Consider the following 16,949-nt stretch of genomic DNA (forward strand, 5'->3'; position numbering starts at 1 on the left):
CAGAAAAAGTTTAAAATTCATATTTGTTTTATTAAAAATGGCAATAGCAATCTCGGAATTAACATAAAATGAAGACAGGTTTTGTGTTTGTAAACAAACAAAGTAATGTTTCCTTAGTTTTCACTAATATCTATGAATTTCTTGAAATTTGGAATTTATTTTGCTGATCATCATTTTTATCATGGGAGTTAGAGGCTTGAGTACTTTTTTTAATAACAATCCAGATTTAATGAAGCCATTCAAACTGCATGACACGACTATCATTATAGATGGAAACAATCTTATTCATTTATTATATTTTAGAAGCAAAGTTGATTGTATGTATGGTGGGGATTACAACAGGTACTTTTATTTATTCTTCTCATATTTTCTCAATAAAAAGATTTCAATCATACGATGACAATTGGCTTATAAGTGTGATACTTTTTGCTGTCTCATTATGCTCTTTCTTCAAAATATGACTTAACTACCATTCTATAACTGTTCTATCCTTTTCAGTTTTACAATTCTTCGTGCGGTTAGAAATTCCTATATGATTGTTAATCATCAATATCTTCATTAATGCTATTTATTTCAAATTGAAGGAATTAAATCCATGATTAAAGTTGGCTTATAATTCTGCATAAAACTGCTATAAAAATAAATTCAAAAAAGATGTATTAATGTTTACGTATGTGCTCTACCTCTCTTCTATAAATTTCTTTCTACTTGATTTTTTTTTTTTTTAAATATTACTTTACAAACATTCTCTTGATAATTTAGCATTTGTGAAATGTTATTGGTAATTCTGAGTAGGTTTGTACATTTTTATTTTAACTATGTGTCCAATCAAACAATTCTCCAATTTTTTAAATAAATTAAACAAATGTAAGTAAAAAAATAGTTTATGCTTATTTTTAATATACACTAACCATGACCAAGTAATCATAATTGGAAATTTAAACACTAATTCTTAATTAACGTTCTGCATGATTATATAAATATAGTTAATATTGTGCATAAATATTATTAACTCATAGCTAGTAAATTTTATTTCAAATAATTTAAGTTTTTTTCCTTCATATTTTCACAAAATAACCCAGAAAACATGTGATAAATTTCTTTGTTTATGTTCAAGAATAAGTTTTAAATTAGAGGGTATTAATAAGAAAAATTTAAAATTTTAGATACAACTATTCATAATATCATTAAAATGTGTGCATCATAATTTCAAAAATACTATTTAAAATAAAATGAAAACCAAATATCACAGCAAATGCTAATTTTGCTGTAGATACATAGATGATTATATGGTATTAAATGAACTTCCTAAACCCATTTACTGTGAGACTAATTAGGTGCCTTTTTCTTATTTCTCTTTTCTTATACATTTTTTGCATTTGAAACCTTGTTTATTTATTTTTCTCACATAAATAGAAAAAAAAATTTTAATTGTACAAGAAATCCTTTTCAAGATTTATAATTTTTATGAGTAATTTTAATATTTAATTAATTGCATTATTTTTAACCTGCAATGAAAAACGTTTTCCACACATAATGCTACATAATCTATATTATATATATTTGGTACAGAAAACTAAAACTTTGACTGAATTAATTAACAAAAATAATAAAAATTTTGAAAAGCTCCTTAGAGTACTAGTTTGAAATTTGACATTAAAACTTGAAAATTGCGTGTACACATGGGAAAATTATTTATTTAAAGTTAATTTTTTTCTTGATTTTTCTCTTTTTATTTTATTTTTGCAGTGTTGAAATAAATGAATTTCTGTCTGTTGTGTAGTGAGCATGTAGCAATTTTTGATTTAAAAAGTAAATCAGAGAACAAGTTTTGGTAATTATGTGCATAAATTAGTTGGGTGATTATGTGTTTGAACTAGGTAGGCAAACATTTCAACTGGGCATAATTCTATCCTAAAGAATTTGAATTTAGTGTATCAACATAATAATGTTTAGTTTATCACAATGATAATGTTCACATAATCCATAATTTAAATTTTTATTTACACGAAGAATTTCATTTATCTTAAGGAGAGAAATGAAAAATAAAAACTGATCAAATTAAAATAATAATAATAAAATAACTATATAAAAAAAATTTGATAAATAATAAATTTTGATAGTTGTGGCTTATAATTGATTTCTAAATGTTGCTTAAAGATACAAAAGCGTAATTATGTTATTAATGTGTATTTTTAAGAATAAATTAACTTCAATCGTGAAAAGTTTCTATTGCATTTATAATAAATGCTGAAAGGACAGTGCTGAACTATCTCCCACTGAAGGCTTTTACAATCAGACGTACTAAAAGCAGTATACGGGGTTCCCACGGTACTTTAAAAACCTTGAAAGTCCTTGAATTTTGTTGAAAAAAATCAGGGCCCTGAAAAGTCCTTGAATTCTGCCATAGGGTACTTGAAATGTACTTGATTTTTTAGGAATTAAAATAATACTAATCTTTCTTACAAAAAAGCAGTAAAAAAATAATAAATAAATTCAACGGAAAATTATAGAAATTCTGATCGATGCAATTTTTAATGCTTGAAGTGAAAAGGGGTTAAAGAAGATGCAAAACTTTTCTCTCCTAGATTTTTCACACAAGATTATTGTTCATCTCTCTGATGTTTTGAAAGCTGAACTTTCTAGCAAATTTTATGTTTTTATAGTCATAGTTTCTGAATGACATAGAGTGTTTAATCGATTTAGAAATATGTTCAATGTGTTAACTTCGTTATTACGACAGGTTAATATTGTTATCCTATTTTTCTTTTAATTTACATACGAAGGATAATTAGTTTTTCATTATTTATAATCAAGTTTTTATATTTAGTTTTTACTGCTAATAAATAAAATTTAGTTCTACAGGTTTCATTGATTATGAATAAACATCATGATTCACAGATCGGAATTCATATAAAATGTTCAACGAATTGTCATTTAAATGAAAGTGATTAATGAATCACATATAGAATATTACTTTAAAGTGTTGATTACTCATCAGGATTCACACATCTTGATTTCAATTAAAGTTATTTTTGAATCGTATTTAAGTAATTACGTATTTAAGTAATGTCAGAAAATTGCCTCACAATTTTCATTCCAGTAGTTTATAAATCACGGCATTGCAATTCACAACAGAGAGATTTAAGAATCACATATGGCTGTTCTATATTAAGCACCTTTTGGATCACAAATTGCAGTTTTCATCATAATGATTACAATTCATATGAAAACTATTATCTAATTACGCAACAAAATTCATATTGAAGTTATTTATATTTCACGCATTGTAATTTACGTCTTGTTAGTTAGTGCGTTTTGTATCATTTGCTATTCATATTGTTCCGATTTAAGAAACTTAAACAGCAATTCAATTTCAATTTACAAATCACTCATTGTGATATGTGATTTACGTAATCTTTGAGACTTACTTCACCTTTCTTATATTTTTGATTTACATATAGTATATCTAGATTCGTATAAATGCCATTTAAAAATTATGCTCAGTGAAAATTAAGCTTATTCACAAAATTTTAAAAATCACGCTTCACATTTTATGGATATATTTTAAAGAAAATAAAACTTGGTAAGTCTTAGTTTTCTGTAAAATATTGCTCTACAATAGATTTTATTATGTTTAAAATGCATTACTCATTTTCTGAGGTAAAAAAAAGATTATTTGTTATTCAAATTGAAACAGATATGTTAAAGCGATATATTTTGATATTTTATCTAATTATATGCATTTCCTATAACCTAAAATTTTATCTAACATATTAAAAAAATTATTTATATTTTAATAACCATGCAATTACACAAACTTTATGAATTATAATATGCTTGTTTAATGTAATATGCATTATTCATTCACTCAATTTCATTAATTCACTTTTTCAAGAAAAGTTTCACTGATGCTAGTTTTTAAATGTTGGCTAGTATCCTATGTCAATTGGAGTTTGTTTTTTTTTTGTCAATTGGAATTTTTTTTAAGTGATTTGAAACAGCAATGTAACTATCAACCATTTGTATTATTAGATCATAAATTTGATAACTAATTTTTTTATGTTTTCAAATAAGCATTGTGCTTTAAAAATATATAATTTCTGCTTCTACGTAATTGTAAAATCTAGTTGACATACTGAATAGGTTCTTGAAAAATGTGATTTTAGGTCCTTGAAAGTCATTGAAAAGTCCTTGAATTTTTTTTAAAAAAATTGAGTGGGAACCCTGAGTAAGAATTAAAAGAAAAGATTGCTCAGAAGTTTTATTTCTTGTAATATACTTGTGTTAACAAATAAAATTTGAAGTGAATGTGCAATTTTTTAAAAAAAAAATTTGATGTTTTTGCTTGTTGTAGGGCTGAATAGTTATCAAAACTGTTATCCAACAAAGTATTAACAAAAGCGAAACACTGATAAACTGACGTAAAATGGTATTTCTTGATGGTGTTCGATGTCTAGGAATTTTTTTCCCTTTTTTTTAATAAAAAAGATTAAAAAAGAAAAATAAAGAATGTCTTTATAGTCATATTTATTTTCTATGAGAGGAGGAGGAGGCTGATTTACTTGTTTTTTTTTTTTTTTTTTTTTTTTTCCATCACTTGTAAGAAAAGATATAGATAACTTAAATAAAAAAGCATAGATAACTCCCTATCTCACTTTCTGTTTGATTTTGATTTAAAAATGCGATATCAGTTCTATTTATCAGTATCCGTATTAAAGTCTTCCTGCGTTTATAAAAAGCTATTACATAATAAACTTAATCAGATTATTAGCAGATGTGAAAATCAGGAAAATTTCTTTTTTTTTTTTACTTATTCGAAATAAACTTTTCAAACTTCTAAATTTCTGAAAATTATCATTAAAAATAAATATGTGTCGCTTTTTTTCTTAACACTTATAATTTGATTACTACTACCACCCCGTAGAAATCTGCAGTTGTTGATTCATACTTTTATCAAGAACGTGGACATAACGTCAATTTTTTTTAATTTTTTGTAAAAATACTAATATACAAAAAAGTAGAAAACAATTAAATTTTTATTACACCTAAAATGAGAAAACGTAGCTCTTGTCACTTTCGGGATTAACTACTTTTATATCAATCAATACCGAAATTTCCCCTTTTTAGTTCGAAAATAATGCGTCCAACAATTGTCTTAAGTTCAATAAAATTATTTTCCTAATTAGAGTTCATTTGAAAAACATAGTTTTTATTTTATTATTTATTTAGCTCACTGTAAAAGGAATATAAGTAAAAGAAATGGGGACTTAAATATAACAACAACAAAAAAACATACACTTTTTTCCATTATTTTTTGTAAAAAATCGTTTAATGATAAAAAAATATATATATCAATGTAGAAAAAGATTCGTTCTAAAATGCAGAATTTTCATCAAAGTGTCCAATGTCACCATTTGAAATTTTGATCCCTCAGATTCCATCAATTTGTGGTGGAAAGAGAGTTCTTAAACGATTTACATTTTTCAAAAGTTGTAATGTATACATTAAATGTATTTTTTCTCACCAAATATTTCTACATAAAGTTCGTTGAAGTCAGTAAGTTTAACTAAATTTTTTCACATATTTATATTATTTTTACTGTTGAATTAATTTCTCATAGCCGTAGATCATTTCTAATATGAAATTTTTTTAAAAAAATAAAATTTAATCCAAAAGAAAAAGTTTGCAAAAAGTGGCTATTAACTGAGGAGAACTTATCGATATCAATCACGGATACATTAAGTTTGAGGGAAAAAAAGGCAATTAAGAGTTTACCGGCCTTGGGCTAGTAACTAAGAATTTAAATTTTCAGGTATAGTATACTAATAATTCTTGTGTTGCAAATAAATTTAAAACTTCTCTTTGACTCTGTAATGTGCTCTCTCGAAGGACATATAGTAAAACAATGGTAAGTCCATTGTTTTTATATTCTGAAAATGAAATAATGACTGCAAAATTCTCCGTATTAAAGAGATTTTTGAAAAAAGTTTTTTTTTTTTTTGAAAAAGATACGAGTTACTCATTTTCACACTTAAAAGGTATGCAAATGCTAAGGAGGAAAAAATTACAAGGCCTTTGTTAATAGTTTTCGCTAAGCTGAATTATGCGATAAAAAAGAAATTTAAAAAAAACTTTGGCATGAAAAAAAATAACATGATGAACGCATCAATAACATTTTGATATCAGAAAACTTAAACATTTTTTAAAAACTGTACAAAATAATATATTAAAGCCATGGTGGATTAGTGGATAGAGCGCTCGCTTTACAATGAGGTGAATCGGGTTTGAATCCCAACGATGGCTGGTCAATACGAATTCTGCACCCGGCTTGCACCGACCCTAGTGCTAACGTAAAATATCCTCAGTTATAGACGAGTCATCGGTTAGAATCCCCTTGCCGTCAGCCTAACGGTGGGTGGTTTTCCTCTTCATTTAACGCAAATGTGGGTTTGTTCCATCAAAAAGTCCTCCACGAAGGCAAATGTCACCCAATACTTGATTCAGGAGTTCTCTTGTCTTCTGAATTGAGTTCAAAATTACAAGGAGTTGAACATTGGTAATCATAAACCCAAAGTTCGGTCTGCTGCTCAACGACAGTCATAAAATAAAATAAAATTCCATATTGTTTCATATAGTAATACCTGAGTTATGACTATGACACTCGGCGAAAATTTCTTGAAATAGTGGGGACGGTGGCTGTAATTTTTTTTAAATATAAAGTGATTGAGTGGTTTTAAAGATAATACCTTCATGGGAAATTTTGATGAATCATGTTTATTTCAAGAAAAATAATTTGATGATTCTTCATTAAATTGTTATTAACCATTTAAAAGCTTTAGTTTTCCAATAAATAAAACAATTAATTTGTTTAATTATATGTTCTCTATAAAATTATGGCTTCAACATTTTTTCAACGGAATAAATTTTTTTTGTCATCATTCTCTAATCTAGAATTTTAAATATACTGTTCTACACCATATCCAACTACATTTTTTTCTTAATTAAGTATATTTTGACAATAGTAATAATATAAAGGATGTCAGAAATTCCTGCTACGAAATTATAGCCTCATAGTAGATAATTTTATTTATTTTTATTTTAAAAGAATCAAAAAAAAAAAAAAAAATTATAACTCAAATCGTATTACCTTTATTCTGATGCTATTTGCTATATAGTGGACAGCTAGTCATTTTTTCAAGTTAACTGTTAACCGAGCTTATATTCAAAAAACGTAAATATTGGCCTCAATTTTGTTCAAATCTAAACAAATACTACTGGTTTTAAAGCGTGCCTGTCCTTCTCACTCAATAAAACAAGCAGAGCTCGTTACTTAACAAACCTGGTTAAATCCTATCTTTATTTTGAATGTCAACCAAAGTTAAGGCAAATATTTACAGAGGAAATGAAAAAGTTGAGAGGCTCCTCCCTTTACGCGTTGTCCGATAACAAAATTATTATTTATATTATTTGTTATATAAGTTTTCTCATGTTTTTTGTAGCGAAGTTTTTTCTTCTTCTCGACAATCTAAAATGTTTAACACGTTCACGTCCGGCGTGACCCACCGATGGGTCACGTTAGATTGTCTCATCTTGGCGGCGCACCAGAGTAAAAACTGGTAACAAATAAATTTCATTTTTTAGTTTTTTTCCGGGAATAATAAAAATCCATAACTACCAATTTTTATATTGAAATGCTTCTTCGCCGTGATAAATTTCCTTACAGTGAATTGTTATTGTTGAGAATAGATTAACTCCTCCCGAATATTATCTAATATTGAAATAGTTCTTCTACCAGTATTTTCACTTTTCCCGGCGTGAACGTGTTGAAACATTTTCTCTTGTCTGGAGAAGTGTATGTGGATTTGAGTAGTCCATATCAATAATTTATTGGGCTTTTATCCTTTTCTTTTGTGATGATAATTGTAAATATCGATGCATTGTCATCTATGAATGTCACTAGGTTTTACAACACAAAAAACTGAGAACTTTCTATAGAAGAGTATAAACTATTAAAAATTCCGTTTTAAGGAATTTTTCTTCTTGTGATGACCAAACGTCCTCAAATCTTGAGAACAGACATCGAATTTCATTGAGTGTCTTCAAAAACTTTCGAACTCTTTGAGGACAGAAAATGTTTCCAAATTTTTACGTGTTCACAAATGTCCACGAATTTTTCCGAAAACATATGATCTTTTCTTTTCTATGCTGTGAAATATCAAAATAATAATAAAAATAAGTGAATAATAATAAATAAAAAATGTGCTTTTTCTTTTAACAAGATAGTTTTGTCTTACAGCGAATACAAGCGAAAAATCATCATGCTGAGCTGAAACTAACAGACGAAAGCGCAATACTTGTCTTGAAATGATTTTAGTAAAAAATAAACAAATTTTAATTTACCGAAGTATATTTCATGACTGCTTATTAATAAAATCAAGTTTGGTTAAGATGGTTCTGCCCCTGATATTTCTCATTATAATTTTTTTTTGAAAAAAAATCCTTATTGCATATACAAATTAATATTTTCCATAAATGTGTGGTGTCTTCGAATCGCAAAATGTTTCAAGTACGCTCCGCTGATTTGTTCTAAAATCATTGTGAATTAATCTAGTCACCTTATTTTAGTGTACAAACTTGTTACATAATCTATTCTCACCAACTTAGAGGAAATAAGATCCATATACTCACGGGCCTCTTCCTCGAAGCACAAAATATTTTATTTTCATACTTCAGAATTTTTGCAGAACCTTTGTTTAAAATTGTAACTTAACTTTGCGCGATGTACAGTAAATTTCGTAAGGATGGTCACGTCTATCTAATACAATGCTAATATCGCTCTTCTTATTAATCGCTGTGCGCAAGCTGATATAACTTGACAACTTGCGCATCAGGCGCAACTCATTCTCACTGCAAACAGCAGGGCTGATTGTGCTCCGGAAAAAATCCGGATTTCTGGATTTTTCGCTAACCGTGATCCGGAAGTTTCCGGAGATCGAAGGTCCTGACGTTTCAAAAAATCATTGATCACAAAATTTTCCGGAAATCAAATTTTGAAAGGTGGAACTTAAAAGCACAGTTTATTTTATTTGTTTGTAAGGGAGAGCCAGGTACTTCATAAGCTTTATATTCAAGATTAATATAAATTTTTTATCAGTAAATAGTTATAATCATAAACTCAAGAAAGAAAGAAAGACATATTTGTAAATTTCATTTACTTCTCCAGGTTATAGGTATGTGTAAATGGTCTAAGTAAGTTGTAAAATTTTAAATATACTTTTAGTAAACTAAGAAAGATTGAGAAAAAGGAAAAAATCTTTGTTTAAATTTTCTTTCCATTTAAACTGTATTTTTTTTTTTTTTTTTTTTTTTTTTTTTTTTTTTTTTTTTTTTTNTCAAGAAATTTTCTGGAATTTTGACTTGGACTCACAATCACCCCTGAAACAAGCTAACTAGTTTGTTTTATTGCAATAATCACGAAACTGCCCGCAAAGGCCCTAGATGCTTAAACTGCATAATTTCAGTCTTGCAGCAAAAACTAACAGTAAAAAACTTCTTTTTCTAAACTGAAAGCTGATATTGTACTCAGTCCTGTTAGTCATAATGGTTTAACCTGGGTGCCGGGGGCCGAAGTAGCCCTTTACTTATTCATCATGAAATATGGAGGTAAAACCTTGAGGTGACATAAACGGAGTAAAGTTGGGAAGAAATGAGCACAATTGCTCGGTAAAGTCCAAAGGACAAAATGAAAATCTGGAAAAGCATGGTATGGTGACAGGAAAAAGAGTTGTGAGTAGTCAATAATCTTGAAGTCCGCTGTACTTACTTTGCTTGAAGCTTACTGTACTTATCTCGCTGTTAAGATTAATACTTTTCGGCGATGAGGTAGTTAGCATCATAGACTCCTCTACTAACTTGATGCGATAGCTGTTGAGGACAAACGGATTTAAACGCAAATGACCGCAAACAGTTTAACAGTGAGCCTAATTGCTACTACCGATAAACCACCACAGAAATTACGTTCTTTGGTCAAACTGCTACAACAATTCTTCTCAGTGTGTTCACTTTGTCCGGGTTTGAAAACCACATCTTGAATATCTGTTATAAAAACGTGTTAGTTAATGACTCGCAGAAGTAATGCATTCTGTAATACTTGCTTCGTAGACACACGAAGGAAGAAGGAATTATAACGGCAGCATGAGGTGGACGGTAAGACGCTTGAATGGTAACCGAAACTCATTGGACATTATCCGCAGGAAAGTGACCTGAACCCCCGACTCGCGGCCAACAGGCACGCCTGTCTCCAAAGACGTATAAGTCTCGAATGATATAGCACTACTCGTTTTTCAAAATACGACGGTTGTCCATAAAATAAGGTTCCCAACGAATTTTCACAATGAAAAACATGTTTATTGGCATTGAATAATACATGTTTGGAAAGCTTAGACTTCCCTATTTTTTTCGACATAATCGCCGATAAGATCAATGCATTTTTACATGCAGTGTACCATGTTCTTTATGCCTGAGTCGTAGAAATCTGCCGCTGAGCCGCGAAGATAGCTTGAAATCTCTTCCTTCAGCTCTTCGTCGGTTGTGAAATGCGTCCCTCCCAAGTGTTTCTTTAATTCAGGGAAGAGATTGTAATCACTGGGGGCCAATTCTGGGCTGTAAGGGGGGTGTGACAGTATTCCATCCAAATCTGTTGATGAGATCAGTTGTGACACGGGCGGTATGTGAACGAGCGTTGTCCTGATGGAGACACACTCCAATTGTGAGCGTGCCTTTTCTCTTGTTTTGAATCGCGCACCGAAGGTTCTTCAACGTCCGACAGTAGCGATACGCATTAATTGTTGTGCCCGTTGGCAGGAATTCGCACAACAGCAACCCTTTCCTGTCCCAAAAGACATTCGCCATCACTTTGCTGGCGCTTAAACTTCTTCGGCTTCGGCGAGCCTGGATGTTTCGACTGACAGGATTGTTTTTTTGTTTCCGGTGTCATGTAGTGAACCCAGGTCTCGTCCCCCAGTGACAACAGAGTCAAAAAATTCCTCGTCATCGGTTTCGTAGGCATGGAGAAATTCGCGGACTGCTTCCACACGTTGCCGTTTGTTGTCATCCGTCAGCATTATCGGGACCCACCTTGCACAAACCTTGGCATATCCTAAGCGGTCTCTCAAAATGTTGTGAATGCAGGACTTACTGACATCAGGGATCATCTCGCTGAGGTCCCAAACCGTCACCATCCGATCTTTCAGCATTGCTTCTTCCACTTTCGCAATCGCTTCGTCTGAAAACGATGACCGGCCAGAATGTTGTTCGTCATGGAAGTCTGTACGTCCATCTTTGAATTCTCTGCACCATTTGCGCACATGTTGCACACTCATACACTTTTCCCCGTGAGCTTCACACAGTTGGGAATGAATGTCCACCGGAGGAACGTTTTTTGCACACAAAAACAAATCACAGAGCGTAATTCACACCTGGCGGGAGAAACAAATAGAAGCTCCATCTTTCACGGCTACCAAGACAAGGATTAACGTTGTAGATAGCTCGCCGGGGCGGGAACTGGGGGAAAGGGAGCCAAGTTACACGCCAGTCCCACCCAACCCCGCTTAACAGCGTTCCTAACGTCCGCAGCTCCAACCTTATTTTATGGACAACCCTCGTATATAAAATATAAATTCTATCTATTTCATTGGTGGACCTTATTTCATTGGTGGACTGGTGGATTTTGAAAAACATGTTTTGTAACCTTAATTTTGAACATCGTTGTATTATAAAGATCTTAAAGTGTTAGATCTAATTTTATCATCTTTCATATGTTCTCAATTTATGTTTTCCTGTTCGTGTGAGTTGTTATGAATCTTATCTTACCTAATGTTACTTTTTTTTATCCATAGATATTCATCATCAGTGCAGAAATATTTTTCTTCATATCTTGAATGTCATATCAAACCTATCGTCATATTTGATGGAGGTTACGACACATCTAATCGAAAGTTAAGAACAAATTTATTAAGATCTAAGTCAAGATTGACTCTAACTCAACAAATCGCAAAATACGGAGATTGTGCTGGAAATGTTTTACCCATAAATGCTCAAGAGGTATTTCGATGTGTGCTATCGGAGATGAATATACCTTTCGCCCAATGCGACTTTGAAGCTGACGACCAGGTGACTGCACTCGCAAACTACTACCAATGCCCTGTCCTCAGTGATGATAGTGACTTTTTTATTTTTGATGTTAAGAAAGGTTTTATAAGACTATCCTCAATAGAAACTACAGTATGCTTAGGAACAGCTAACAACGGATTTCAATTCAAGTACCTAAAATGTGACATTTATTATATTGATAAATTTCTTTCTTTTTTTCCTGGTATTGATCGAAGTGTTCTTCCTTTATTTGGTACTTTAGTTGGAAACGATTTTGCTAACACCAAAGACTTTGAAACTTTCTTTTCAAATATTCAGTTACCTAAGCAGAAGTACAAAGGCCTAAAAATCAATCAGGGGCAACGGAGAATTATTGGCCTTCTATCCTGGCTGCAATGTTACAACCTCGAAGAGGGCATAAAACAAGTAATTTGTCGTCTCAAAAAAGAAAGACGAGAGAAGGTTAAATATATGATCGATAATTCTGTTAATGGTTACAGAATAGAATCGTGCAATTTAATACATGTCTTAAATGGCGATGCATCTCTTTGTTCTAAAGAATTAATGCTAAACTCTCGGATTATTTTACCGTGTGGTAAAAAATTGCCTATCCAGTTTATCATCTCTTTTCATCAAGGGTCTCTCCCATCTTTCTTTCTGAATGTGGTTAATCTGCATCGAATATTTTTACCAGCTCAGGTCGAAAATACCCACCTGGAAAGCAGTTTTGTATGTTCTCGCTATATTCGTCAAATATTGTATGGCATACTTTTGCAGCATGAATTTGCCAACTCCGAAGAGCATACCAATTTGTGCCTTAAATCTGTTGAAGAATACGATCGCCGATGTGGAAGTGTTCAGCGTTTCTTAGTTGAACCTATTTTCAACCTGGCAAATGGAAATCCTCTTCCGATGTTGAATCATCTTTACGATTTAGAAGAGGATTATCTGCATGATTTATTGTTAGATGTAATTGACTGCCAAAAGTCATTCATCTTTTTATTACCAAACAATTTAAAATTATTGTTTGGATCCATAATTTATTGGCTAAAGAACTGCACACCCGCTCCTTGCGAAGAGTTCCTATACGCCTTAATTTTATGTGTGATACACTTAAACCTGCTGTTGCCAAAATCCAAGGAGGTAATTCAAAAGAAAATGGAGCGATGTAGTGATGATTTCAAAAACATACGATCATTGGTAAAAACAATATCATCTTCTGATGCTTTGGTAGCTACCAAAAATATGAAAAAATATTTGCAAAAACCCACATTCAATCGGGCGAATCCTCTTATTCTTCATATAGTACATAGCTACAGTCAATTTCAAACATGCGTACTATACATTTCCTATTTAAATATGTTGCTGCGTTCTCCATTTGAAAATCCCAAGTTACACGAGTGTCTCTGTGGTACTATGATTTACAATTTGACCAAAGAGATACTTTCTCGGCCATATCCCGATTTATTCGTATCAGAATTTTTAGGTAGGCAATCAAACGTAGCCATATTATTTAATACATTAAAGGATGAATTACTGAGGAATGTACCCTGTGAAAGCTACGTAAAAATCGATCGCTCCGAAAATCAAACTAAAAAATCTTGCTCCATAAAGAAAAAATCGCAAATTCAAAAAACTAGTGAGAAATGTGATCCAAACGTAGAACTAAATTATAACGAGTTTGGACAACTGTCTTTATTTGATGGTGAACTAAATGGTGATTGTACTGAAGTCTATATATAAAATTATTTATATTTTCTTGCTTCTTCGTATGTATTTTGTTTAATTAATTTTCCTTACTGTCCTGTTCTGTCCCCATATCTTTAGCTTCTAATTTTTTTCTCCTCAAAACTTCCGCAACTTCCGTAACTTCCGCAACTTCCTCAAAAATTAATAAATAATATTCTACAGCCCTTCCTAAAAACTAATAAAAAATTTGGTCCGTTGGTTTAAAGAGACTTTAGGCTCCAAATTTGCTCAATCAGCATGTAAATGTTTCTTCATATTTCTAGTCACTAAAAAATTTTTCAGTATTATTTTTCAGCAAACACTAAATCTTTATTGTAAAAAAAAATATAGGACGTCGAAATTTGAACATATTCCGTTTTATTCCAAACTAGATGTACTTTTTGTCATTTTTGTTAAATTTATATCGAAGCCATCAGATTTCGATTGTTGGTGTAACTTTAGAAAATATTACATTTTAATATATAAAGTGCAGAACTTTATAGTACAACATTCTTATATGCCTCTACTACTACAAAAAAAAAGTTTAATAAAAATTTAAACTTACGACAGTAGAAATGTGGCTAGAATCTATACCTGCCTTAAAAATGAAAGGCGGAGAGGGATTTTAAAAAAAAGAGCAAAAAACTGTCATTCAGGCACATCAAGTCCTGGAGCATGATACGGAGTCCCTTTCAAGTTCCCATTCCTAAATTTAATAAACTAAACTAAACTCAGCGGCGCGACAGCCCTTGAGAGCCAAGGCATACTGTGCCCATCTCAGTTTTCTTGACCTTGGGCTCTGGGGTGCTGGAGCAGATGTAATAGTTTCGACCAGAAAAATGTTGAAAGCTTATAGGCCCTTTATGTTATTATATCTAGGTAGGTAGGGAAGTTTTAAAGCGAATCGAAATTTTTTTCACACAATGATAAAATTCGTTTATCCAAGGATAACTTTATGTCGAAAATAAATTTTAATTGTTATATTATTTAATAAGGGTCGATAAAATATTGAGTTATAAGTTATAAAAAATTTTAAATTCTTTCTAAAATCTTTAGAAATTATGTAAATTTAAAAAACAAAATTTGGCCGGACAGTAGTTAGGAAAGGGGAATACGAGCACAGGGATTTCAGGGATTCCGAGGATTTTCGGGGATTCCGCTGGAGTACTCTTAACGGGGGTTGGGGTGATCAATCAAAGGGGAATACGAGCACAGGGATTCCGAGGATTTTCGGGGATTCCGCTGGAGTACTCTTAACGGGGGTTGGGGTGATCAATCAAATGTGACAGCTACTATAGTTAAGGGTGTTTTTTTTTAATTTTGTAATTAAATCTTTTTAATTATTACTTTTTATTTAATTTTTAGACTATTACTTCTTAATTTAATTCTTAATTATTACTTTTTCATTATTTTTTTTTTAATTTTTATTTTTAAATTATTTTTTTTTAAATCAGTTTTTTTAATTAATTTTTTAGATTTTGTAATTATTTTTCTAATCTTTATTTTATAATTAAATCTCTTTAATTATAACTTTTAATTTAATTTTTTAATTATTACTTTTAATTTAATTTTTTTTATTATTAGATACTTCTTAATTTAATTTTTAATTATTACTTTTTATTTAATTTTCAATTATTACTTTTTAATTATTTTTTTTTTAATCTTTTTTTTTAAAACTATTTTTTAATCAGTTTTTAATTAATTTTTTGGATTTTGTAATTATTTTTTTACCTTTATTTTCTAATTATTTTTTTTTCTGATATGAATGATATTTGAAAAAGGACACAAAAATGAAACCCGATGTCATACAATCAGGATTGAACATGAATCAGGCTTTATTAATAATCAGTCTGTAAGATGAAACATGAAAGTAATCTTTCGAACTTGAAAGCAATTTTGCAAGATAAGACATGCTTTCGTAGGGTAGAGTGATGTTATTTCTTCCATTCAATCAAAACAGGAATGCGTGACGTCAAACAACCAGGATTTAACATGAATATGAAGTACGCGTCTTCAAGATAAAGCATGCATCACTTTTGTGTGGTCTAGAAAGACGAAGTACATTGAAATGTTTCGCTAACTTCTTGTTCGGTCTTGTTTCATTAGATCATTCTCAAATGTTCCATGGGGGTGGAGTCAGAAAATTATGTCGTCATTTTCTGCCAATCAGAATAAATTTTACAGAACTAAAATAATGATATCATTTTTAACCTATCAGAACAAGCATTACATAGCAGCTCGCAATGCATTCTGGGTAGCCATCTACCGTTTAATAGGAGCTGTATTTGATCCCAGAACTCATTCTGAGTGTAGCATCTCCTTTCTCAGCTTTCTATTGTGCTCTTAGCTTTGCTTTCATTATTGTTATTAGTTATTGACTGTTATTTGTTGAAATGTTAAAGTTTTTCATTAATTATTTAACGTATTTCTGATTGCTTGATTTTTAAGTTAAATTTAATTTGTTTAATTGCCTAAAAATGACTCAAGAATTTGAAGATTTTTCTTTAAACGATGAATTGCGTGCCATCAGTGATTTTAGTGATCTCACGGCCTCTCAATTGGATGAAATGGTGAAAGAGGATCTAATGGAAGATAGCCGCATTACCTGTCTTCAATGCAATAAGAGTTTTACAACCCGGCCCAATATGCTACGACATCAGCGATCCATCCATGGAGGAACGCGACTTCAATGCCCAGAATGCCCAAAGACTTTTGCCAGGGCAGATAAGCTGAAATGTCATATCAACGTACACAAACGTAAAGCTACTATAGGTGTTTTACCCCCATCTAAGCGAATTAAGTTTCATGCAACAAATCAAAATTCCAGAGTGTTTTCAACGGAACCATCAACAAGCAATGCGACTGATACATTCCCAACAAGTAATGCTCCTGCTGAAGAAACATCCAACATAAAATTTAAATCAGCTTTGAACGGTAGAGTAAAGACATTATATTTAACGAATGATACTAATTATTTGGATCTAAAAGAATTTATCTTGTCTAAGCAAGAAAAGTTTAATGATGTGATATCAACAGAAATTCAAAATCAAGATCTGAAAGTTAATTGT

At 30.9% G+C, this 16,949-nt stretch overlaps 1 protein-coding gene across 1 annotated transcript; it reads left to right on the top strand.

Annotated features, from left to right (window-relative positions):
* The first annotated feature begins 39 nt into the window (after positions 1-39).
* Positions 40-13,915, top strand: LOC107444159 (single-strand DNA endonuclease ASTE1). Its single transcript, XM_016058243.3, has 2 exons — positions 40-342; positions 11,901-13,915. Exons 1-2 carry the CDS (start codon positions 182-184, stop codon positions 13,894-13,896), a joined length of 2,157 nt encoding a protein of 718 aa, XP_015913729.2. The 5' UTR covers positions 40-181; the 3' UTR covers positions 13,897-13,915.
* The last annotated feature ends 3,034 nt before the right edge of the window (positions 13,916-16,949 follow it).

The sequence above is a fragment of the Parasteatoda tepidariorum genome, chromosome 2 (genome assembly GCF_043381705.1).
Source record: "Parasteatoda tepidariorum isolate YZ-2023 chromosome 2, CAS_Ptep_4.0, whole genome shotgun sequence".
Classification (NCBI taxonomy): domain Eukaryota; kingdom Metazoa; phylum Arthropoda; class Arachnida; order Araneae; family Theridiidae; genus Parasteatoda; species Parasteatoda tepidariorum.

Coding starts and splice junctions, on each gene's coding strand:
- LOC107444159 (XM_016058243.3), top strand. CDS start 182: ATGGGAGTTAGAGGCTTGAGTACTTTTTTTAATAACAATCCAGATTTA. Junction 343..11,900: donor TATGGTGGGGATTACAACAG/GTACTTTTATTT, acceptor TTTTATCCATAG/ATATTCATCATCAGTGCAGA.